At 45.7% G+C, this 22,263-nt stretch overlaps 1 protein-coding gene across 1 annotated transcript in view; it reads left to right on the forward strand.

Annotated features, from left to right (window-relative positions):
• LOC115135928 (protein FAM222B-like) overlaps nt 1–22,263 on the forward strand; it is a gene marked incomplete at its 3' end in the record, with an annotated part of 52,961 nt that overhangs the window by 24,703 nt on the left and 5,995 nt on the right. Inside the window, exon 2 of the mRNA XM_029671156.2 lies at nt 16,797–16,924. Coding sequence (XP_029527016.2) covers nt 16,843–16,924 — 82 coding nt within the window. The remainder of the gene's footprint in view (nt 1–16,796; nt 16,925–22,263) is intronic.

A 22,263-nucleotide genomic window follows, 5' to 3' on the forward strand; every position in this document is an offset into this window, starting at 1 on the left:
TTTCACATCATTCAGCAGTGGGATGCTGTGGGTTGAGATGGAGGCTCATATGTATATACTGTACTCGATACCATCTACTGTATCTTGCCTATGCTGCTCTGTACCATCACTCATTCATATATCCTTATGTACATATTCTTTATCCCCTTACACTGTGTATAAGACAGTAGTTTTGGAATTGTTAGTTAGATTACTTGTTGGTTATTACTGCATTGTCGGAACTAGAAGCACAAGCATTTCGCTACACTCGCATTAACATCTGCTAACCATGTGTATGTGACAAATAAAATTTGATTTGATTTGAAAGGCCGGGGCCATGTTTTAAAGTGCTTGTGCAAGCCTGAATGAGTGTATGGTTTGCTCAGTTGTGCGTGTGTGCTCAGTCACAGGGAATCATCCGTCTTCCAGTATTTGACGTCCCAGTGTCTCGTTGCACGGGTTGGTAGGCGTGTCAGCTTTCTGTAATTAATAGTAAATAGCCCCCTGCACTCACCCCATCAGGGACCAGGTGCTGCTGAAACCTAGCTACACCAACCCCACCAGCCGACCGGGGATGGAGGGATAGAGGAGAGCAGATAGGCAGTGTCTCACTCCACAGGGATGTGTTTCACAGCTATACCGAAGAAAATTCAAAATGTAAATTGCTGTCTCTCCCTCACCACCAGTCCACCACCACCTCTCATCCATCTCCATTATTGTGTAGGCTATACACACACAGGTTAGACATGGTGCAGGCCCAGTCCTAAGTCAGACAAAAATATGTGAAAAGATACGTTTGTCTTCTGTCTTTTTGACAGTAGGCCTAACTCTTGCACCAGTTTATTTTCACTGTGTGAAGTTGATACATAGCTTTTTCTCCTTAACATTTTGTTGTCTTTAGTTAGGCCTGCTTTGTGACAAACATTGATAGTCCCACTCCACTGTGTGTCTGTTTTTACTTTTATATAGAGTGAAAAATTAGGCTAGACAGGCTCCTGTCCTATAGGGAGATTTTGATTTAGCCAACACACACACACCACTCACACAATCATTAGGGCTTTGATCAACGGCATTGTGAACGCAGAAAGGGAAAAAGACTGTCATATTCCTGATCTAATTACTGTGAGAATTCAGTTTAGCCTAGCTGCCTGTAATGTGTGATTTAACCTCTTGTCAGGTGCTATTAACCTCTCTGGGATATGTGGGACCATAGCGTCCCACCTCGCCAACAGCCAGTGAAAGTGCAGGGCGCCAAATTCAAAACAACAAAAATCTCATAATTAGAGTTCCTCAAGCATACAAGTATTTTACACCATTCTAAAGATACAATTCTTGTTAATCCAGCCACAGTGTCTGATTTTAAAATATGCTTTACAGCGAAAGCACCACAAACGATTGTTAGGTCACCACCAACTCACAGGAAAACACAGCCATTTCTCCAGCCAAAGAGAGGAGTCACAAAAAGCACAAATAGAGATAAAATTAATCACTAACCTTTTGATCTTCATCAGATGACACTCATAGGACTTCATGTTACACAATACATGTATGTTTTGTTCGATAAAGTGCATATTTATATAAAAAAAATCGAATTTTACATTGGCGCGTTACGTTCAGTAGTTCTAAAACATGCGGTGATTGTGCAGAGAGCCACATCTATTTACAGAAATACTCATTATAAATGTTGATATATTCAAGTGTTATACATGGAATTAGAGATATACTTCTCCTTAATGCAACCGCTGTGTCAGATTTCAAAAAAACTTTACGGAATAAGCAAGCCAATGCAATAATCTGAGTACAGCGTTCAGACAACAAAACAGCCAAAAAGATATCCGCCATATTGGGTAGTCAACATTCGTCAGAAATATTATAAATATTCACTTACCTTTGATGATCTTCATCAGAATGCACTCAGAATGCACTCCCAGGAATCGCAGTTCCACAATAAATGTTTGTTTTGTTCGATAATGTCCATCATTTATGTCCAAATAGCTACTTTTGCTATGGCGTTTGGTAAACAAATCCAAAAGCGCATTCAGGTCCAGCCGAACGTCGGACAAAAAGTTCCGTTACAGCCCGTAGAAACTTGTCAAACTAAGTATAGAATCAATCTTTAGGATGTTTTTATCATAAATCTTCAATAATGTTCCAACCGGGCCCCCCGGGTGGCGCAGTGGTTAAGGGCGCTGTATTGCAGCGCCAGCTGTGCCATCAGAGTCCCTGGGTTCGCACCCAGGCTCTGTCGTAACCGCACAATTGGCCTAGCGTCGCCCGGGTTAGGGAGGGCTTGGTCGGTAGGGGTGTCCTTGTCTCATCGCGCACCAGCGACTCCTGTGGCAGGCTGGGCGCAGTGGGCGCTAGCCAAGGTGGCCAGGTGCACGGTGTTTCCTCCGGCGCATTGGTGCGGCTGGCTTCCGGGTTGGATGCGCACTGTGTTAAGAAGCAGTGCGGCTTGGTTGGGTTGTGTATCGGAGGACGCATGACTTTCAACCTTCGTCTCTCCCGAGCCCGTACGGGAGTTGTAGCGATGAGACATGATAGTAGCTACTACAACAATTGGGGAGAAAAAGGGGTAAAATTTAAAAATAAAATAATAATAATTTTTTTTAAATAATGATGTTCCAACCGGAGAATTCCTATGTCTGTAGAAAAGCAATGGAACGAGAACTAACTCTCTCGCAATCTGCCAGACACCCGACTCATTCCTCTCTCATTCGGTCCCACTTCACAGTAGAAGCCTGAAACAACATTCTAAAGACTGTTGACATCTAGTGGAAGCCTTAAGAAGTGCAACAACCAATATCCCACTGTATCTACAATAGGGTCTGAGTTAAAAAACTACAAGCCTCAGATTTCCCACTTCCTGGTTGGATTTTTCTCAGGTTTTCACCTGCCATATGAGTTCTGTTATACTCAGACATCATTCAAACTGTTTTAGAAACTTCAGAGTGTTTTCTATCCAATACTACTAATAATATGCATATATTAGCATCTGGGACAGCATAGCAGGCAGTTTACTGGGCACCTTATTCATCCAAGCTACTCAATACTGCCCCCTGTCACCAAGAAGTTAAAGGAAGCTGGGTTAATATTTCTGGCAACCTTCTTTCCACTCAGGGATGAGTGCCTGGTTTAAATTCCCTACTACTCCCCCCATGAAGCCAGCAGGAAGCGTCATACCACTGTGGTATGTATGAGCTAAACCATGATGGGACTGTTGACTGACTTTCTACTGCTACCCAGTGTGTCTGCTCTTTTCTTCTCTGAAGGAATGGACTTTGATTGCTATTTGCTAGCGACAGCCGGTTTAGAAAGAACTCTCGCATGTGCATTTTGGCAAATAGTAGCTTGAACAACAAACCTGTCCTTTTGGCTTCTTCTCCACATTTCTCCCGAATGGACTGTTTTACAGCCCGCTACTCACTCATTCACTCACTTACGCTCTCTCTCACACTCACACACTGTATCACCACTCACATACTGTCTCACTGCTCACATACTGCAGCTAGATTAACTAATAAATGAAATGTACAATTTGATGTTTGGGGTTAATCAAACAGTTAAACATTTTATGGATTTAAAGGGATTAGTCTTGGCTGTGTGAAGTGCTGGGCTGAACCCATTCAACTCAGCCTGGGCCAGGCTTTTAGAGCAAAGGGCCATGGCCTCACTGCTTCCTAAGATAATCAAACACATAAACAAAACACTCCATTGCTTTTGAATACCAGCAGCACTTTATCTTGTTTTTAGATGAGGCATGCAGATTAAAGCTGCAAAATGTAACTTTTTGGGCGATCCAACCAAATTCATATTGAAATCTATCATTCTCATCGAAAGCAAGTATAAGAAGTGGAAGATCCCTTCTATGTGCGCTATTTCTATGCTTCCCGTTCTTAAGTTTCGTTTTTTGAATCTTTTTATATATATATATATATATATATATATATATATATATACACACACCCACTTTGGATGTTTATAGTTTTTTTCCACTAATGTAAAAAAATCACCATAGAAACATGAATACAAAAACATAAATGCAAAAGGCCCAGAGTTCAGTTTTTTTTGCATCTTTTACTTTCTGTTTTGTACACCAGCTGAAAATACAATATTTTTGGTTGTATAAAATATATTTCACAGCGGTTTAGATGGTACAATGATTCTCTATACTCTTGAGTGCTTGTTTTGTCACATAAACCGAAATTAGGGGAACTATTAGATTGCTATTAATTGCAGACCCTCTTTAAAGAACTTATTTGTTATTTATTTGTCACTCCGTTTCATTCACTCCATCTATAATTGGTATGTTCTGAGTTTTAAAGACGCTGCATGTTTTTTCAAGTTCTAACTTGCCATCAAATGCCATTTTACTTTGAGAAATAGAATATTGTACCCTGACCTATGTTGTTTCTTTATGTGGATTCTATTTGACCATTGCCTGTGCTCTTTCCCTGATACAAAATGTTTTTTTCCTTCTTTCCTTCCCAGGGTTTTTTCTAGATGAAAATGGGGCTTAGGTGGTGGGCGTGCCCAATGGAGCCTTCCTGTTGGCTTCAGAGTAGGTTTTATTTAATTTTTTGTTGTAATTATCTCCCAAATTTTGTGATTACGATCTTGTCTCATTGCTGCAACTCCCCAACGCGAGGGAGAGGTGAGGGTCGAGTCATGGGACTCCAAAACATGACGCGCCAAACTGCGCGTCCTAACACTCACTCGCTTAACCCGAAAGCCAGCCGCACAAATGTGTCAGAGGAAACACCATTCAACTGATGACTGAAGTCAGCCACAAAACGTCGCTAGAGCGCGATGAGCCAAGTAAAGCTCCCCCGGCCAAACCCTCCCCTAACCCGGACGAATCTGAGCCAATTTCACGCCGCCCTATGGGACTCCCGGTCACGGCCGGTAATGACACCGCCTGGGATTGAACCCCAGGCTGTAGTGACACCGCAACACTGTGATGCATTGCCTTAGACCGCTGCGCCACTCGGGAGGCACAGTGTAGCTTCTTTAAAGACATTTTCTGCAATTCTACACATTTTGCCATGTGCTGAAGAGAAAAATGTGCAGTTTTAAAGCATATTTCCTTCAATTCTACACATTTTGCCATGACTTATGCTATCAGAGTGACTCAAACATTAAAACAATATCTGGGGCTGCATGCCATGACAAAAATACTCCTGAATGCATCATTTGGGGAAGTTTTGATTCTCCCTTAGTTGCTAGTTGTTTGTTGTTCCATTATTTTTTTCTACACACTTTATATCATTTAGTTTACACTTTATTATTGTTATTTATTTTTACTGTTTGGACATGGGTGGCTGCTTCCCCATTATTCAGTGCTCCAGCTGAACACAGGTTCTTATGGATGTCTAGTCTGTTGCTAAGGCCAGCAAGCTGTGTAAGCCACCCTGCTAAATCACTCCTCACTAAATCACCTGTATCACTGCCTGCTGCCTGCCTCTCCCATGTGACAGAGAGGGAGCAGAACAGGGTATAACCGCTCAACCATCCACACCCTGCCCTGAGGACTATTTTACATTTACCCACAGTACCACCCATCCCATCTGTCTAGCTCTCTCTCTCTCCCCCCCCCCATCTATTTCTCTACCCCCTCTACCTCAGTGTAGTGTGAGGGGGGCAAATGCTCTTTAGAAATCCAAAAGGGCCCTGGCTAGCAGACCTCCTGAAGGTCTCAGGGTGGAGAGAGGGCCAGGCCAGTGCAGCTGTAATAGTGATGGGATGGCTAGAACAAGCCATGTCTAATATTTGCTAAATAGTTGTGCATCAGTAGATTGACTTTGCATAGGTTTACACAGTCCTGTATAATCTGGTGTGTATTAGTGCCAGGTCAGATGGTGTTCATGACGACTGAGGCAGATTGACTTTACAGAAGCCTTGTACACACTGTCCTGTAGGCCAGGGATATTTGTCCAGAGGTCTGCGCCCCCATGTATTGCAGGGGTTCTGCAAAAATATATTTAACAAATTCCAACGTTTTTATGAATATCGCTTGCAACAACAGAATAAAAACATTTTGAATTGCATACCTACAGTAGAAAACGGAGAATATCTTATTTCTAATTATGTAAACTTTATTTCTCAACTCCGAATATTTACCAAATTACACTCATTGGGGCCAATTACACACAGTGGAGTGTCTGACATAGGCTTTGAAAAAGCACCCGCGAATAAGCCACCAGTGAGGCAGGTGCTGCTGGTAAGCTTTCTTGACATGGACGTACAATTTTACCAACACATGGCTAACCTTTGTGTAACCAGCTAAACAGCTGCTCTTAGTGAATGTGTTTGGAGTTAACTTTCCAGCTAATAGACTGTTTGTTTACACTTCCTCTTCTAATTATACGGTGGGGAGGTCGAAATAATGAAAACGACCAAATCTATTCATTTTAAAATGTTGATTACTTCTCCTTGCCATTATCATTCACCTGACGATAAGACAAGATGTACTAACATGATGGGGGTTGCCGGTTTGCCTGAGAGTTGGTCCCTGGGCAAGAAAAGGTTGAAGATGCCTGCTGTAGGCCTATATAAGGCAAATTAATATTATGTAGTTTGTGTGGTGGTGGTGTTCACTTCATGTCGACTTTGTTAAAGGTCATATGTCCTCTGAGACGCCCTGGTCGGGTCTGGGCGGTTCTAGCCAAGCCATATCTGAGATCCATTCATCATTAATCTGCTCCATCCAAAGTCCCCTCCTCCTTCAGCCCATGTCTGCTGTCTGCAATCTCAGCCTGATTGATGCCTCCAGCCTTATTGCAGAGGAAAGCGGGTCGATGGCGAAAAATTTGCTGCTGGGTACATTAATGTTGGGTTCAATTGCATAGACCTTTGAGCAGGTCTCATCAGTCTTTAACCATCGGACAGCTAGGGGAAAGGTGGCTGTGTGAGTTAGGTAGTTGGAGAGGGCATGATGCAAGAATGTGTGTGTGACTATCTGTGTGCGTGTGTTGCTCTTTATAACCATAACCGCCGTAGGCCTAGTTCTTTCCGAATAATATATCAATAAATATTCATCTGTTTTTTACAATCAGGTATTTGCCATGCAGACCATGCTTCTTCCCCTCTATCCCCTCCCTCCTCTCCCAGTGAGTGGCAGGAGACAGACAGACTCTGTGGTGTGCTTTAGACAGATGGATAGATGGACAGTGCGGTGTGCTTTGACCGGGGCTGCCGCTCTGAGCCTGGGAGGGCCAGATGTTCCCAGGCTAACACAGGGTTGAGATGTTTGCCATGCCGGCCCTGTGTTTGCCATGCCGGCCCTGTGTTTGCCATGCCGGCCCTGTGTTTGCCATGCCGGCCCTGTGTTTGCCATGCCGGCCCTGTGTTTGCCATGCCGGCCCTGTGTTTGCCATGCCGGCCCTGTGTTTGCCATGCCGGCCCTGTGTTTGCCATGCCGGCCCTGTGTTTGCCATGCCGGCCCTGTGTTTGCCTGGCTCCCCTTTGAGAGAGCGGCTGGCTGGACAGGGGCTGGGGATGGCACCTGTCTGGGTGGGTGGCCTGCAGACACACACACACAGGAGATGAAGGGATCCCAAATGTGCGCTGCTCTCTCTGCTCCTGGCGACACACCTTTAGAAACTCTGGGCCAGTGAGAATGATCTCTTTTATCCCAGACAGGCCCTGTGTGAGAGGCTCTGGCTCTCTGTGGGGCCCAGACTGAATGTCAGGGCTGCCATTGAGCTGACCTTACCTGCTGCTGTACATGGACAGAAAATATAATTGTTTCACCTTTTGGGTTGTATCGACCAGGAAATCCATTACATACAGGGGAAAAGGGTCAGGCATACAGGGAGGGCATGGCAGGCCTCTCACCACATTTTGGTGTGCATATCTGACTGTGTGTGTGTATTTAGGCTATGTGAGGTCGGTATAGTTTAATGGCACTGTGGATAAATGTCCTAGTCAGGCTGAGGGCGGCGTTCCTCTGCTCAGTGCTCTGGCTGCCTGCCTGCCTGCCTGCCTGCCTCGTGGTTTGTGTGTTAAGTCCCTTTAGGATGATTTAATGGCCTTAGCTCTCCCACAGCTCAGACTACTGGAGCTCCTTTGACCCTCCTCCTACATCAAGCTGCCTGACACCCTGGTGCTGTGGCTGCCTATACCCGAGTCCTCCTGTCCCCTCTTTTGCTCCCCTCCTACCTCTCCTCAAATAGAAATGTTATGCATAGAGACTACATTATTTCTTATACTTATAGAGGCATGTTTGTTCTACATAACATATTTCCATCTGAACGTTCCGCTACATTGTGCCCTGCTGAACACACCCCGGACTCACTTGCAGAGGGAATGGGAAATCACACTGGTCATGCAGGGAGTCATTATGCTGCTCAAGGCTCATCTTACAGCTGGCTAGGGGGGGTGTGTGTGGTGAGTGTGTGTGTCCGTCTGTCCGAGGAACAGCTGCATTGATTTGGATCTGTTTGCTGAGCATTTGGAGCAGAAATGTGAGCCGTAGGAACACCTGGAGAGAGGGGGGTGTCAGGAGCCACTGTTCTACGTGTGCACACGCACCACCCAATCTCTGATTCCTACGTGAAGGCAGCCTGGGATCCCAATCAGCAGCACTTTAAAAGCTTTCCTCTTTCTCCCTTTAATCGTAGGCTCAATTTGTCACTGGGGTGTCCAATTTCTGATAAGCGCCTGACAGAGTGAGAGGCAGAGGAGGTGGGGGGGAAGAGCAGCACAAAATGGATGCACCTGCTCACATATGAAATCAAACCACTCCATCTTAATTTCTCTATGCTGCTGCGCCAGCCGGCCTGGAACAATGCTGTTGTGCATTAGCTCTGCTCTGTCCACACACACTCATGCTGGGTCTGAAAGGGAACCCTATGCCCTATAAAGTGCACTAGCTTTGACCAGGGCCCATTGGGTCAAAGAGAGTGCACTATATAGGGAATAGGGCGCCCTTTTGGACAGACTGAGTCAAGCCCATTTGAGACTTAACCATAATGGAGAGGCTGGGCTGCACAGTCGTGTTTGGGCTGGGTCAATCTGTGGGGCCATGGGAGAAGGTGCTGGCTGGTATTAAACAGTTTTTCACTAGGTCTGACAGGTCAGAAAACACAAAACGCTGGCATCTGGCCCCCTCATCTCTCCTCCTGCTTGTGCAGTGTGCACTCAATCAAACACATATTTTAGACTTACTCATACACATTTTGAGGCAGAGACACACAGATTTTGAATCAGGCTACACAGCACGCACACATTTTACGCCACATTCACTCTCATATCAGGCAGGTAGCCTAGCGGTTAACAGTGTTGGGAAAGTAACCAAAAGGTTGCTGGTTCGACTCCCCGAGCCTACTACGTAGGTGGAAAATCTGCTGGTGCCCTTGAGCAAGGCACTTAGCCCTATTTCGCTCCTGTAAGTCGCTCTGGATAAGAGCATCTGCTAAATTCCTTAAATGTAAATCACACACACACACACACACACATATTCAAGATGGTATTGCTGAGAATTTACCCTGGGCGTAGCTGTGATTCCTTGCCTAACTGGCTGTGTGGTATGTTTCTCAGAGGCAGGCCCACACCACGACTGAAATATTAGTGCTTCTGAAACTTTAGTGTCCCTTCAGGGGCATCACAGCCTCCTGCTGATTTACAACCCACAGACACCAGGCAGGATTCTCACGTTAACCCACCCTGCTGACCCTGCGCACTCACTCCCTCCCTCTTTTCTGTGGTATGGCTCGTCAATGTATAGGGTTGTAAAATGTTCCGTAACTTTCCCAGGTTTTCCAGAAATCCCAGTTTTGAAGATTCCTGGAATCAGGAGGAATTATGCAGGACATCTGGGAAACCTACTAGGATTTCTGGAAAACCTGTGAATTTGACCTGAATTTTGCAATGTGCTATCTGCAGATGTAGAATAGTTATATCTGCAGTAGTGCTGTTACAAACAGTACATAGCTTGGTATAGGTGTCAGTCAACTCAACATGTGACTGTCTGGCTGCATTGTTGTCTCCTTTTGATAAAGAGCAAAACTCTATGGGATTTAGAAAGATTGAAAAGGGATAATGTTGCTCTTGTATGAGGACAACTAGGCCTTTCTCAGAGCTGTAGTGTGGTTAGCCTACCCCTGAGAGGGTATACTGTAGAGTAGGGACTCTCCTCTCCTGTGGCATGCAAGTCTCTCTCCCTCAGCAGCATCTGTCATCTGCCAATCTGTGTTTGAACAGTTGCAGACCAGGGCTGCTCCAATCCAGAGGATGTGAGTGGAGTGGAGCGAGGAGCGGAGCGTCCGCGATTCGGTTTAAGCGAGGAGCGGAGCGTCCGCGATTCGGTTTAAGCGAGGAGCGGAGCGTCCGCGAGTCGGTTTAAGCGAGGAGCGGAGTGTCCGCGATTCGGTTTAAGCGAGGAGCGGAGCGTCCGCGAGTCGGTTTAAGCGAGGAGCGGAGCGTCCGCGAGTCGGTTTAAGCGAGGAGCGGAGCGTCCGCGAGTCGGTTTAAGCGAGGAGCGGAGCGTCCGCGAGTCGGTTTAAGCGAGGAGCGGAGCGTCCGCGAGTCGGTTTAAGCGAGGAGCGGAGCGTCCGCGAGTCGGTTTAAGCGTGGAGCAGATTAAAAAAATGTCTGCAGTTGGCCTTCTCTCCCGCTCCATTGGGGTGTCCCAGCTATGTTTCTATGTTGGCTGTTGTTAAAAAAAAAAAGAGGAGTATAAGTTTGTAATTGCACAACAGCAAGACTTACAACTGAAATATCTGTTTAAGCGAGGAGCGGAGCTTCGGTTTAAGCGAGCGGAGCGGTTTAGCGAGAGCGGAGCGTCGGTTCGCGAGCGGAGCGAGAGAGGAGCGGAGCGTCGGTTCAAGCGAGGAGCGGAGCGTCGGCGGAGCGTCGGTTTAAGCGAGGAGCGGAGCGTCGGTTTAAGCGAGGAGCGGAGCGTCGGTTTAAGCGAGGAGCGGAGCGTCCGTGATTCGGTTTAAGCGTGGAGCGGAGCGTCCGTGAGTCGGTTTAAGCGTGGAGCGGAGCGTCCGTGAGTCGGTTTAAGCGTGGAGCAGATTAAAAAAATGTCTGCAGTTGGCCTTCTCTCCCGCTCCATTGGGGTGTCCCAGCTATGTTTCTATGTTGGCTGTTGTTAAAAAAAATAGAGGAGTATAAGTTTGTAATTGCACAACAGCAAGACTTACAACTGAAATATCTGATCATCAATAAATTAGAGAAAAAGCCATTTGTTTTTTAACACACCAGCTTCTTATCAGGTAGGTCCTTGTTTAATAGCCTACGACAAGTTGTTGAACTGTTGAGCGCTTACAATAACCTACTTCAAAACCAAATAGTACATAGTCACAAAAGTACATGGAGTGTTTGTTTAAATGTTCCTTTTAAACAAAAAATGTATGGATTGAATTTGGAGTGGGGAAAGAACTCTCCCTGAGCGATGAGGGGAATTTCCAACCGCTCAACTCCACTCACATACTCCGCTCCAAACCCTGCCAAGTGCTACTCTGTTAATTGCAGAGCAGGAAGAGTAATGGCCGCCACAGATCCTTGCCACTGCTGTTTTTATAAAACTCCCCTGGCTGATTAATTTTAAAGGCAAGCAACTGAGTGTTTAATCAGATTTAGCGCCAGGTGTATTTAGAGTGACTAAATCAAATGTAGAGCTTTTAGATGGTGTGTTTAAAAACCTACAGCGCTGGAGCGCTGCCCAGAGATCTTGCTGTGGTTTTTAATGCATGTCAACCATTGGGATTTCTCGTTCGTTCGTTTTTAGACTGTCACATCTCCGGAAGCGGTTGGTTTTCCCCTCACTGAGGCATGTCCTCTCCAGCCCTCTGTCTGCTCTGTGGATGGATGTAGAGTAGATAGATGGGTAAATAAAGAAGCCAGGCATCCTTCAGTTTGGATCTGGTCTGTTTTGGCAGTGCCGTCCACACATTTTACATCTGGTGTAAACACATCCGTCAAATGACACTAGTAGAAGGGACCAGGGAAATTGGTATTCCGGGCCAGCATGCAATGCATGCACCTCTGTCGGCTTTTTCAGACTAGTGCCTTAACTTTGAGCATGGACACACACTCCAGTCTCTCACCTCCCACATCAAGGAGCCATGAGTGCTCCTTACAGTGAGTACCCTAGACTAGAGTTGTGGTGAAATAGCCAGTGGCTGGACTAGACTGTCCATGGCTTACTGGCCCACGCTCATTCCTTTCAGCCCTTCAGTGGGTGTGTGTTGTAATGACTATAGCCTCGGGATGAGATCAGGTCAGGACACCACCAGGTCATATCTCCTGACTCATAGTCACTCACTCTACCAGTCCACGCAGCCATGTGTCTGAAATGGCCGCCTATTCCCAATATAGTACACTAGTTTTGACCAGGGCCAATAGGAGACAGTCTGCCATTTCAGACACACCCCCAGCTAGATGAGGCAACAAGATCTCATCGTTTCCCTTCGAAATTCAATGTATTATGGATGAATATCTATCTTTTTGATGCATTAATTCCATGTGATTACAGGGTTTATTCCTCTTGGTTACAGGGTTAAAACAGAAACAACTCAAATGGTTAACAGTTTAGCCCTTCATTCTGAGTGGTTAGAGCTATGGTTTGGGGAAGGCTTAAAACAAAATAATAAAAAATGGCGCTCTAGGTGTCATCAGTGTTCATAGTATTCTCACGGCTAGCTAGAGCATTGTGGCTTGCTAGAGCATTGTGGCTTGCTAGAGCATTGTGGTCTGCTGTAGCACAGTGGTTTGCCATAGTGCAGCATTTTTTTTCAAGTGCAGAGGAAGTCATATATCGACGTTCTCAGGATCTTTTCAGATGTCCAAAATCACCGTCTGTTTCTAGTGACCAGCCTGGATGAGGATCCAGTCAGTACTCTGTTGGCTGACTGGCTAGGGGCAGGCCCAGAGGCTCTCATTCAGGCTAAAGATGAGAGCCACTGATGTTAAAGACTGACACAATGTGAAGATGAGGCCAATGGGGTGATGAGGGATCATACATTTTGTCCCCCCTCCCTTTCGTGTCATGACATCTCATCCTGTTAAGAGCTTCTGCTCTAACTGTAAAACAGACTTCTCCTCTGTGACACTCAGACAGTCCGAGATTATCCAATTGCGGACTGAGCACTATTTTAGTTGGAGGCTGTCTGTCTGGCTCACTGGCTGGCTGCTGCTCCTCTTCCTCTCCTCCATCCCCCCTTCACCTTTAATTAGAGAAGTGTCAGTTAATCTGTTACTCCCCCCTCCCCCTCAGCTCGGAGTAGCTCGCTCTCAGTTAACACCACCAATGCAATTTCCTTGTTTGACAGTTTGATTTTTGACACCTTTTGTGTTGCCTGTTTGGAAACATTACCATACTGAGACTCTCTTTCTCCTTTCTCACTGTCTCTCTCTCCCCTCCCTCACTCATTTAAGTACACATACATTCTCTTTAGTTGCAAATAACATTCCAAATTGATGAGGGCTGGCATCTCTATGGTTGAAAAATATAAATGTCAGCCAGCCTAGACCAGGACTAAACACCTCAGGATCTGCTACAGTCATCAGGAACTCTTTTGTGTGAGAATGTCGAACACACACACACACACACACACACACAGTGGAACAGAACAGCACTGGCTTACATGCCTGTGGGCCCTGGACTAGCAGCAGCACTGTTTCATTAAATCCTGTTCCACCCTTACTGTTTGTACAACCCAGATGGGCTAATGAAGGCCACACTGATGTGAACAGACAGTTCTGAGTAACATGCACAAGAGCAGGCGAGGTCTTTTTTCATTTAGAATGTTCTGGTTCGGAATTCAAGGGTAAAAAGCCATTTTTTTCTCTTTCTTTTCCCCCAGCATTCAGCTCTCCTCACTCGCAAAAGAAAAGTTATTTCATGCTAAGGATACAATGCATTTCTCCCAACAAGATTATTCATTGGCTCTATTATGGACACTATAACCTCAGGGTAAACACAATTAGATAACAGCAGCACACAGCCTACTCTGCTTTCTCCTCTCCTTCTCCCTCAGCCATTATCACAAACAATGGAACAACACAAAGGCTTAGCTTTCTTAATTGCTTTCGCCTTTAATTGGGAAAGACTGCTAAAGACTAGCTGCAACCAACCAACCATACAGGGTTTTCTTCTCACCTTGTTTTTGTAACACGGAGGCATTTTTCGGAAGCATCTTTTCTAATGAGTTGCTTATTTTGATGCAGAACTCTTCATTTTCACGCACACACACCTCATACTCACACGCCTCATACACCTCACACACCACATCACACACTCACGCATACACATACACACACTTGCATGCACTAGTTATCCCCTTCCATAGGCTACACTACAGTTGAACCCCGGTCTCTTTCAGACCCTAAAGTATTGGGTTGTTTTTCTCTGAAATTTGCCCTATTGTACATTTCCTACGCTTCCTCCTGAATGTGTAACCAAGGCAGATTGCCCTGTCGTGGGGAGGTATTGACCAAAGCAATCAGAGGCATGATTTATAGTTGGCTGGTGTCATTTTATAAATGGCCCTCTCCTCTTCCACCCTCACACTGTTTCTTCTCCACAGATGGGAGAGTTGTTCTTCCCCTGAGACATGGAGGAAAGTTAGCTTTTATCTCTTATCACTTCACTCTTATAAAAAGAGGCTCACCCAATGATTAGGAGACTATTATAGATGTATATGAGTTGTGGTGGAGACTGCATCGTCATGGGGTCTCTAATGCCATGATGAAGGCACAAGGGGTGTCTGGGTCAGTCAGTGTTAGACACCTGGCTTAACTCCCCTGGCTGAGCCATGGCTCCACAAACATACTTCACGCGCAAGACCAGTACGGATTGTAATCAACTGGATATACAGGTGCCTGCCTGGGTCACTGCAGAGTAAAGTCCACATCATACCAATTTAACCCACCTGGGTTTTACCCTGTGGGCAATTCGGAATCGGTTGGAGTAGCAGAAGACACACACACAGCACTGCTGCAGCATCTGATCTTTCATAGCGGTGCTAGAGAGAGTCTTACTGCACTGTCTGAGTGTATTGTTGAAAGAGCCTGTGTTTTATTTTCTGTCTGATGTGTATTTGAAGTAGATGTATCATAGTGACTGGGTGGCTGTTAGGCCAGGGCCCCGTCTGTCTGTCTGGTTTCATCATCTCTTGCTGTTGTCTCTCTACCACTCTAAAGCAGAGTGTCAGCTGGAGCATTACCGTAGGCTGACCTTTGCTGCTGCGCTCCCCAGTTTTCTGACATTCAGGGGCGCTGTGGGGGAGGATGATTGTGTGTGTTTGTGGTAGATGCCTCTGGGTGTGTATAAAACAAACCAATCGAAAATTGGGATCTTGCTTTGACTGGTAACCCTCCCTTCCTCGTCTATATTCTACACGTCTGCATTTGATGTGAGGTTGACTACCTCCACCCCAATGCCTTTGTTCTTGAAAACATTCTTGCTATCCTTGTTGAGAAATATTGGCACTAAGATGAATTGAGAGAGAAAAAGCTGAAAATCTCCCTTGCGGCTTTAAGACCGGCACTGAAATCCGCCGCATCACCCTGGCCGCACAGAACGAAACAGCAACAAATCCTTAGATCTGTGTGCTAGTAAGAGAGAGAGCACTCCTACCTCCCACTCCCCCCATCATTCCTCCCATAGCCACCCTTCCACAGGCCCCAACTGTCCTCCCCATGCCACCCCGCCCAGCCAACCTCCCTGTCACTTCCAGCCCCCCTCCGACCCCATACCTCCCCACCCAGACCCCAAGGTGCAGCACAGACAGCTCCGTCTCGGGTATCTCTCTCTGTAACTGCCAGCTTAATTAAGGCTTGTTTTCTTTCCCCTTGCTGGGAGGATTTAAAAGAGCTGTCATCCTGACCTTTTTCAGCGCCTGTGTTTTTAAAGAGTTCATCTCACCCCCTCCTCTCCTTTCCCCTCTCTCTCCCCCCTCTACGGGGGACAGGCGCTTTTAAGCCGCCACCCTGCGGCAGACGGCCGTGCCAAGGTTGTTGGTGGGTAATTGCCTCCCTCATAACAACGCGGTATGTGTGTGTGTGTGTGGTTTTTGTCTGTGCTCCGGTGTTTGTTCTGATGCCACGCGGCAGTAAAGGAGAAGGGCACGGGGCAACGCACTCTGTCGACTTAATTTACTCCCTGACTGACCTTCCGTGCTGATTAAGCAAGCATCTGTGGTGTTTTGAATACTGTAAGTGAAGCAGACTGCAATTAATGCTGTTCTCTCTCTACTGCTGCTGTTATACCTCTGATTGTTACTCAGTGGCAACCTCTCTCACACACAGCTTCTCACTATTTAAAGTACCTTATTATTTTTATTTTTCATACGGTTTGGTCTCTATTACTGTACTTTGTTTGACATCCCCTAAATGTACCACTACACATGTTGTAGCACTAGCCTCCTGGGACCTGGTTGGGGACCGTAGGATTGATGTGGTACTTACTGCCATGTTTCTGCTACTGCTCTCTGGAGTGGCTTCTTTGAGTGGAGTGCAACACACACACACACACACACACACACTCATATAAGGGTAATTAATTCCTCCTGCTAAGGTCTTGTAGAGTCAGTGCACAGGTAGCAGCAGGGTCGTACCACCTTACCAACACGGGGGGGTGTGACTGAGTAATTTTCATCCTGCCTATGCATATTGACAGAATCTGCCCCATGTTGTACCACTAGCTAGCTGTTTGATGTTATAATTGAAGTGATTCACAACTGAGGGTTGTATTAGCCATCCCTGTGCTGCTCTATACTATTACTGTATTATCTCCATGCAGTATATGTGGACCTGCAGTTATGTCTGAGTTCTGACCCCCCCCCTCCCTCCTCTCTCTCCCCCTGTAGTGTGAGGAGGACCCAGTGTCCCATGTTGCATTAGTGTCTGTGTGAAATGCTGGCCTGTCTGCCAGGGCCAGGTGACCTCTCCCTCCAGCTTCTCTCACACACGCAGATGAACACTGGACTTCAGAAATGTAAGTGTCTGTACTCTACTCTCCTACACACACACCAGGTTGCTAAAATCCTTCTGCCCACCCACCCCACATCAGATGAACAGAGCTGCTGGGTGCTGACCTGGTTCTCTCTAACAGCCTTGTGTCAAAACCAAAAAAGATGACGAGAAAGAAAGAAAGAAAGAGTGTTGTGCTCCAATACAATAGGATCACAATTCAGGGAGAAGTCAGGGGATGAGCCTGTACTAATAACTTGCTAGAGAACGTGCGCTCGCCCCCCTTCCCCCCTCTCCAGCACGTCCTTCCTGTCCTCCCCCTAAAGACCTGTCTCCCACAGGGATGCGTTTCGGTGATAATAAGGAAGTCAATCTCGTTAGGATGAGAAACGAGGCGGACCAGGCAGCCAGTCAACATCCAGTCAACAGCCAGCCACCAGCACACTGAGCAGGATGTTTGTGTGTGAACAACATGCCCTTCTCTCACAGTCTCACCTGTCTCCACATGTGACACCACAAAACCCCACCCCTCCCTCTCTCCCCCACTTCCCCTTGGGGTGAGGCACTGGACATGTCTCACACCTCTCATACACTCATACACCATATGGATTATTAGGCGTCAGTCAATAGTTGTATATCGTTTCGGTGTTTGCCGTTATTGGATTCACTCCATAGATTCCTATGATTTACTATCAAATAACGGTTACAGTGCCAAACATGAACCACCTAAAATGAGTAACAGGACATACATGTTGTGTTGAACAATAGACACACATGCATGTCTTTCCCAGTCGTTTTGGTCCTGTAGGAAGCTTCTCAAATCTCCTATCCAGGATCTCGTAGATGACATCATAAAGGGAGGGGGATACCTAGTTAGTTGTATAATTAAATGCATTCAACTGAAATGTGTCTTCCACATTTAACACAACCCCTCTGAATCAGTCATGTACATTATTGATCAGACCCACCCAGCCAGGGTATAGCCACCCCAACAGACCAGCTTTAGATTCACACATCTCCCTGAGGCACGGAGATTTCTAGAGAATGTCCCCTCATACTTGGAGGAATTTCTGTCTCTCAGTCCCAGTCTGACCTAGTTCTGCAGCAGTTTTGTGTGTTATAAAACGCTGTCTGTCTTGCTCCGTCACTATGGCTCATCAAGACTAATTGGAAGAATCACTGTAATCAGCCTACCTCCAAGAGCACAGCAGTGCCGAGCGAGGGGGTGTCTCGTTAGGTGCCAACGTCCGCCATGTTGTTTTGTTCCCTCTACTCTGGCAGGAAGTCATGTGACAGAGTACAGTGCAACGAGCTTGGTTCTGAAAAGGTCCACTCAGAAAATTCTAAAAAATAAAGTAAATCTGAGTGGGCTTTTTTTATCTGTCACCTGCTCCACTGCTGCTGTGTTCTGTGACTCGCAGAAGGGCTGAAAGTAAAAGTTGGATTTGTTTTTCTCCCTGATTTTGTTGATTTGGAGCTATTCTGAAGGAAATGTGGATGTGAAATTGTTCTCTTTCTCGCTAAACTAGTTCTTGTTCATTATCTTCTCACATAAGAATCCCCCTCCTTTTCATCTGCTAGGCTTGATAATAAGGAAGGCGTTGTTACATCAAAATCCAACTGAGATATTTCAAAAGGGTTTTATTCTTTCTTCAGACCACCCCTTTCAAATAACAACTGATAAATATGTGTTCTCTCACAGAGCCACAGTGCCCTGGTTGGTCTCACAGAGCCACAGTGCCCTGGTTGGTCTCACAGAACCACAGTGCCCTGGTTGGTCTCACAGAACCACAGTGCCCTGGTTGGTCTCACAGAGCCACAGTGCCTTGGTTGGTCTCACAGAGCCACAGTGCCCTGGTTGGTCTCACAGAACCACAGTGCCCTGGTTGGTCTCACAGAACCACAGTGCCCTGGTTGGTCTCACAGAGCCACAGTGCCTTGGTTGGTCTCACAGAGCCACAGTGCCCTGGTTGGTCTCACAGAGCCACAGTGCCCTGGTTGGTCTCACAGAACCACAGTGCCCTGGTTGGTCTCACAGAGCCACAGTGCCCTGGTTGGTCTCACAGAGCCACAGTGCCCTGGTTGGTCTCACAGAGCCACAGTGCCCTGGTTGGTCTCACAGAGCCACAGTGCCCTGGTTGGTCTCACAGAGCCACAGTGCCCTGGTTGGTCTCACAGAGCCACAGTGCCCTGGTTGGTCTCACAGAACCACAGTGCCCTGGTTGGTCTCACAGAACCACAGTGCCCTGGTTGGTCTCACAGAACCACAGTGCCCTGGTTGGTCTCACAGAGCCACAGTGCCCTGGTTGGTCTCACAGAGCCACAGTGCCCTGGTTGGTCTCACAGAGCCACAGTGCCCTGGTTGGTCTCACAGAGCCACAGTGCCCTGGTTGGTCTCACAGAGCCACAGTGCCCTGGTTGGTCACACAGAGCCACAGGGTCCCGTCTACAGGGCCCTGGTTGGTCACGCGGAGACACAGGGTCCTGGTTGGTCACGCGGAGCCACAGGGTCTAACGAGTTCTTTAGTGATAACAGGCCATCAATCTCCAGGCTGTCTACATGCCACAGAACACATTTTCTCTCTGACATCATTTTTTACATTGTGTCACTGAAGAGACATTTTGGACTGTTATTTTTTTTACCCCCAAGGTGAGGAGTGTCATCAGTGGTAAGGGGAATATGTATTCAGTATCTTGAGAAATTCTTATTGAAAGGAACTAAGGTGTAGAGTAGAGCGGTATGAACAAAAAGTTCTATCATAAATTGACGCATTTCGCTCTAAAGAGACATTTTATTTGTCCATTTATGCACAGTTCCATTTAATTAGCGGCAGGGCTCTAGACTGACCTTTTACAGTTTTTATTTATTTGATTTTATTTCACCTTTATTTAACCAGGTAGGCTAGTTGAGAACAAGTCCTCATTTACAACTGCGACCTGGCCAAGATAAAGCATAGCAGTGCGACATAAACAACAACACAGAGTTACACATAAACAAACGTTTGCTAGATTGCTAGCCCTAAATTATATTGTTGCTATATAATGCTGAGCGATTAGTGCTTCTTGAGTTCTGTTTGGTTTCGGTTCGATGAAATTGTTTTCTTCACAGATTTTGGTTTGGATCTTTTTTTTAAACATTAAATGCACTATGCATTATGTGGGGAAAACCTGTAACGACACAATAAAACAATTCAGTAAAAGTTCCATGAATGGTAGTGACTGCCCATAGTTGCTTATCACTTAACCATCATTTATTCACATTACCTTAATTGAACAAATTCCATTTTTATGTGATTACTTTATTATTTAATTTCATATGTCGTCTCATCTCTAGAGCTACTGCCTATTCTTTCTGACAAAATCACTACTTTGTAGTTCTTCAAAGTAACTAAGGCTTACTTTTATGACTGCTGTGAATACCAACTATCAATCACTTAGGTCATGTATTTTCAAGTAGAGAACTCACAAAGCAACTGCCCTCTTATCACTCTTGATCACGCATTCTTCTGTCTCCCTCCATGTCTTCCCCACACTAACTTAACATAGCAGGCGTAAAAGAAACACACAAACCGGACAAGTAGGCACGCAATGGATTATGGTCATTGTAAGCAAAATGTTGGTTTAAAAATAAAACAAAATGCTCTAGTGTACAGTTCATTCGGGAAGTATTCAAACGTCTTGACTTTTCCACATTTTGTTAAGTTACAGCCTTATTCTAAAATTTATTAAATTGTTTTTTTCATATCATCAGTCTACACACAATACCCCATAGTGACAAAGCACATTTTTTGGGGCAAATGTATTAAAAATAACAAATTGAAATGTAACATTTGCACAAGTATTCAGACCCTTTACTCAGTACTTTGTTGAAGCACCTTTCGCAGTGATTACAGCATCGAGTCTTCTTGGGTATGACGCTACAAGCTTGGCACACCTGTATTTGGGAAGATTCTTCAATTTTTCTCTGCAGATCCTCCCAAGTTCTGTCAGTTTGTATGGCAAGCGTCACTGCACAGCTATTTTCAGGTCTCTCCAGAGATGTTCGATCGGGTTCAAGTCTGTGCTCTGGCTGGGCCACTCAAGGACATTGAGGCTTGTCCTGAAGCCACTCCTGTGTTGTCTTGGCTGTGTGCTTAGGGTCGTTGTCCTGTTGGAAGTTTAACCTTTTCCCCAGTCAGGTCCTGAGTGCTCTGGAACAGGTTTTCATCAAGGATCTCTCTGTACTTTGCTCCGTTCATCTTTACCTTAATCCTGTCTAGTCTCTCCACCATGCTTCACAGTAGGATAGTGCCATGTTTCCTCCAGACGTGACTTTTGGCATTCAGGCCAAAGACTTCAATCATGGTTTCATCAGACCAGAGAATTTTGTTTCTCGTGGTCTGTGAGTACTTTAGTGCCTTTTGGCAAACTCCAAGTGGCCTGTCATGTGCCTTTTACTGAGTAGTGGCTTCCGTCCAGCCACTCTACCATAAAGGCCTGATTGGTGGAGTGCTGCGGAGATGGTTGTCCTTCTGGAAGGTTCTTCTCCACAGGAACTGTAACTGTCACCTCCCTGACAAAGACCCTTCTCCCCCGATTACTCATTTTGGCCGGGCGGCCAGCTCTAGGAAGAGTCTTGGTGGTTCCAAACTTCTTCAGTTTTAAGAATGATGGAGGCCACTGTGTTCTTGGACCTTCAATGCTGCAGATTTCTTTTGCCACCCTTTCCCAGATCTATGCCTCAACACAATCCTGTCTGAGTTCTACGGACAATTCCTTCAACCTCCTAGCTTGGTTTTTGCTCTCATATGCACTGTCAACTGTGGGACCTTTTATATAGACAGGTGTGTGCCTTTCCAAATCATGTCCAATCAATTGAATTTACCACAGGTGGACTCCAAGTTGTCGAAACATATCAAGGATGATCAATGGAAACAGGATACACCTGAGCTCAATTTTGAGTCTCGTAGCAAAGGGTCTGAATACTTATGTAAATAAGGTATTTCTGTTTTTAATTTTTAATACATTTGCAAAAATGTCTAAACATGTTTTTGCTTTGTCATTATGGGGTATTATGTGTAGATTGAGGACATGTTTTTATTTAACCAATTTTATAATAATGTAATGTAACAAAATGTGAAAAAAGGGAAGGGGTCTGAATACTTTCCGAATGCACTGTATATCACTCGGTGTTACGAGAATTATGTTCTCAATGTTCATAACCCCAATTCAATTAAACTACTCAGTCTGCAACCCAGAATGTGTAAGATACTGGTTGAATGAAACAGACGGAGGCCCAGCTATGATAGTCAAAGTGTTTATTCGCGGGCGCGCAAGTTCGTTGTACAAAACCATTCATTTTATACTAGCTCCTTACGCACATAC

Source organism: Oncorhynchus nerka, unplaced genomic scaffold, assembly GCF_034236695.1.
Source record: "Oncorhynchus nerka isolate Pitt River unplaced genomic scaffold, Oner_Uvic_2.0 unplaced_scaffold_3___fragment_2___debris, whole genome shotgun sequence".
Taxonomy (NCBI): domain Eukaryota; kingdom Metazoa; phylum Chordata; class Actinopteri; order Salmoniformes; family Salmonidae; genus Oncorhynchus; species Oncorhynchus nerka.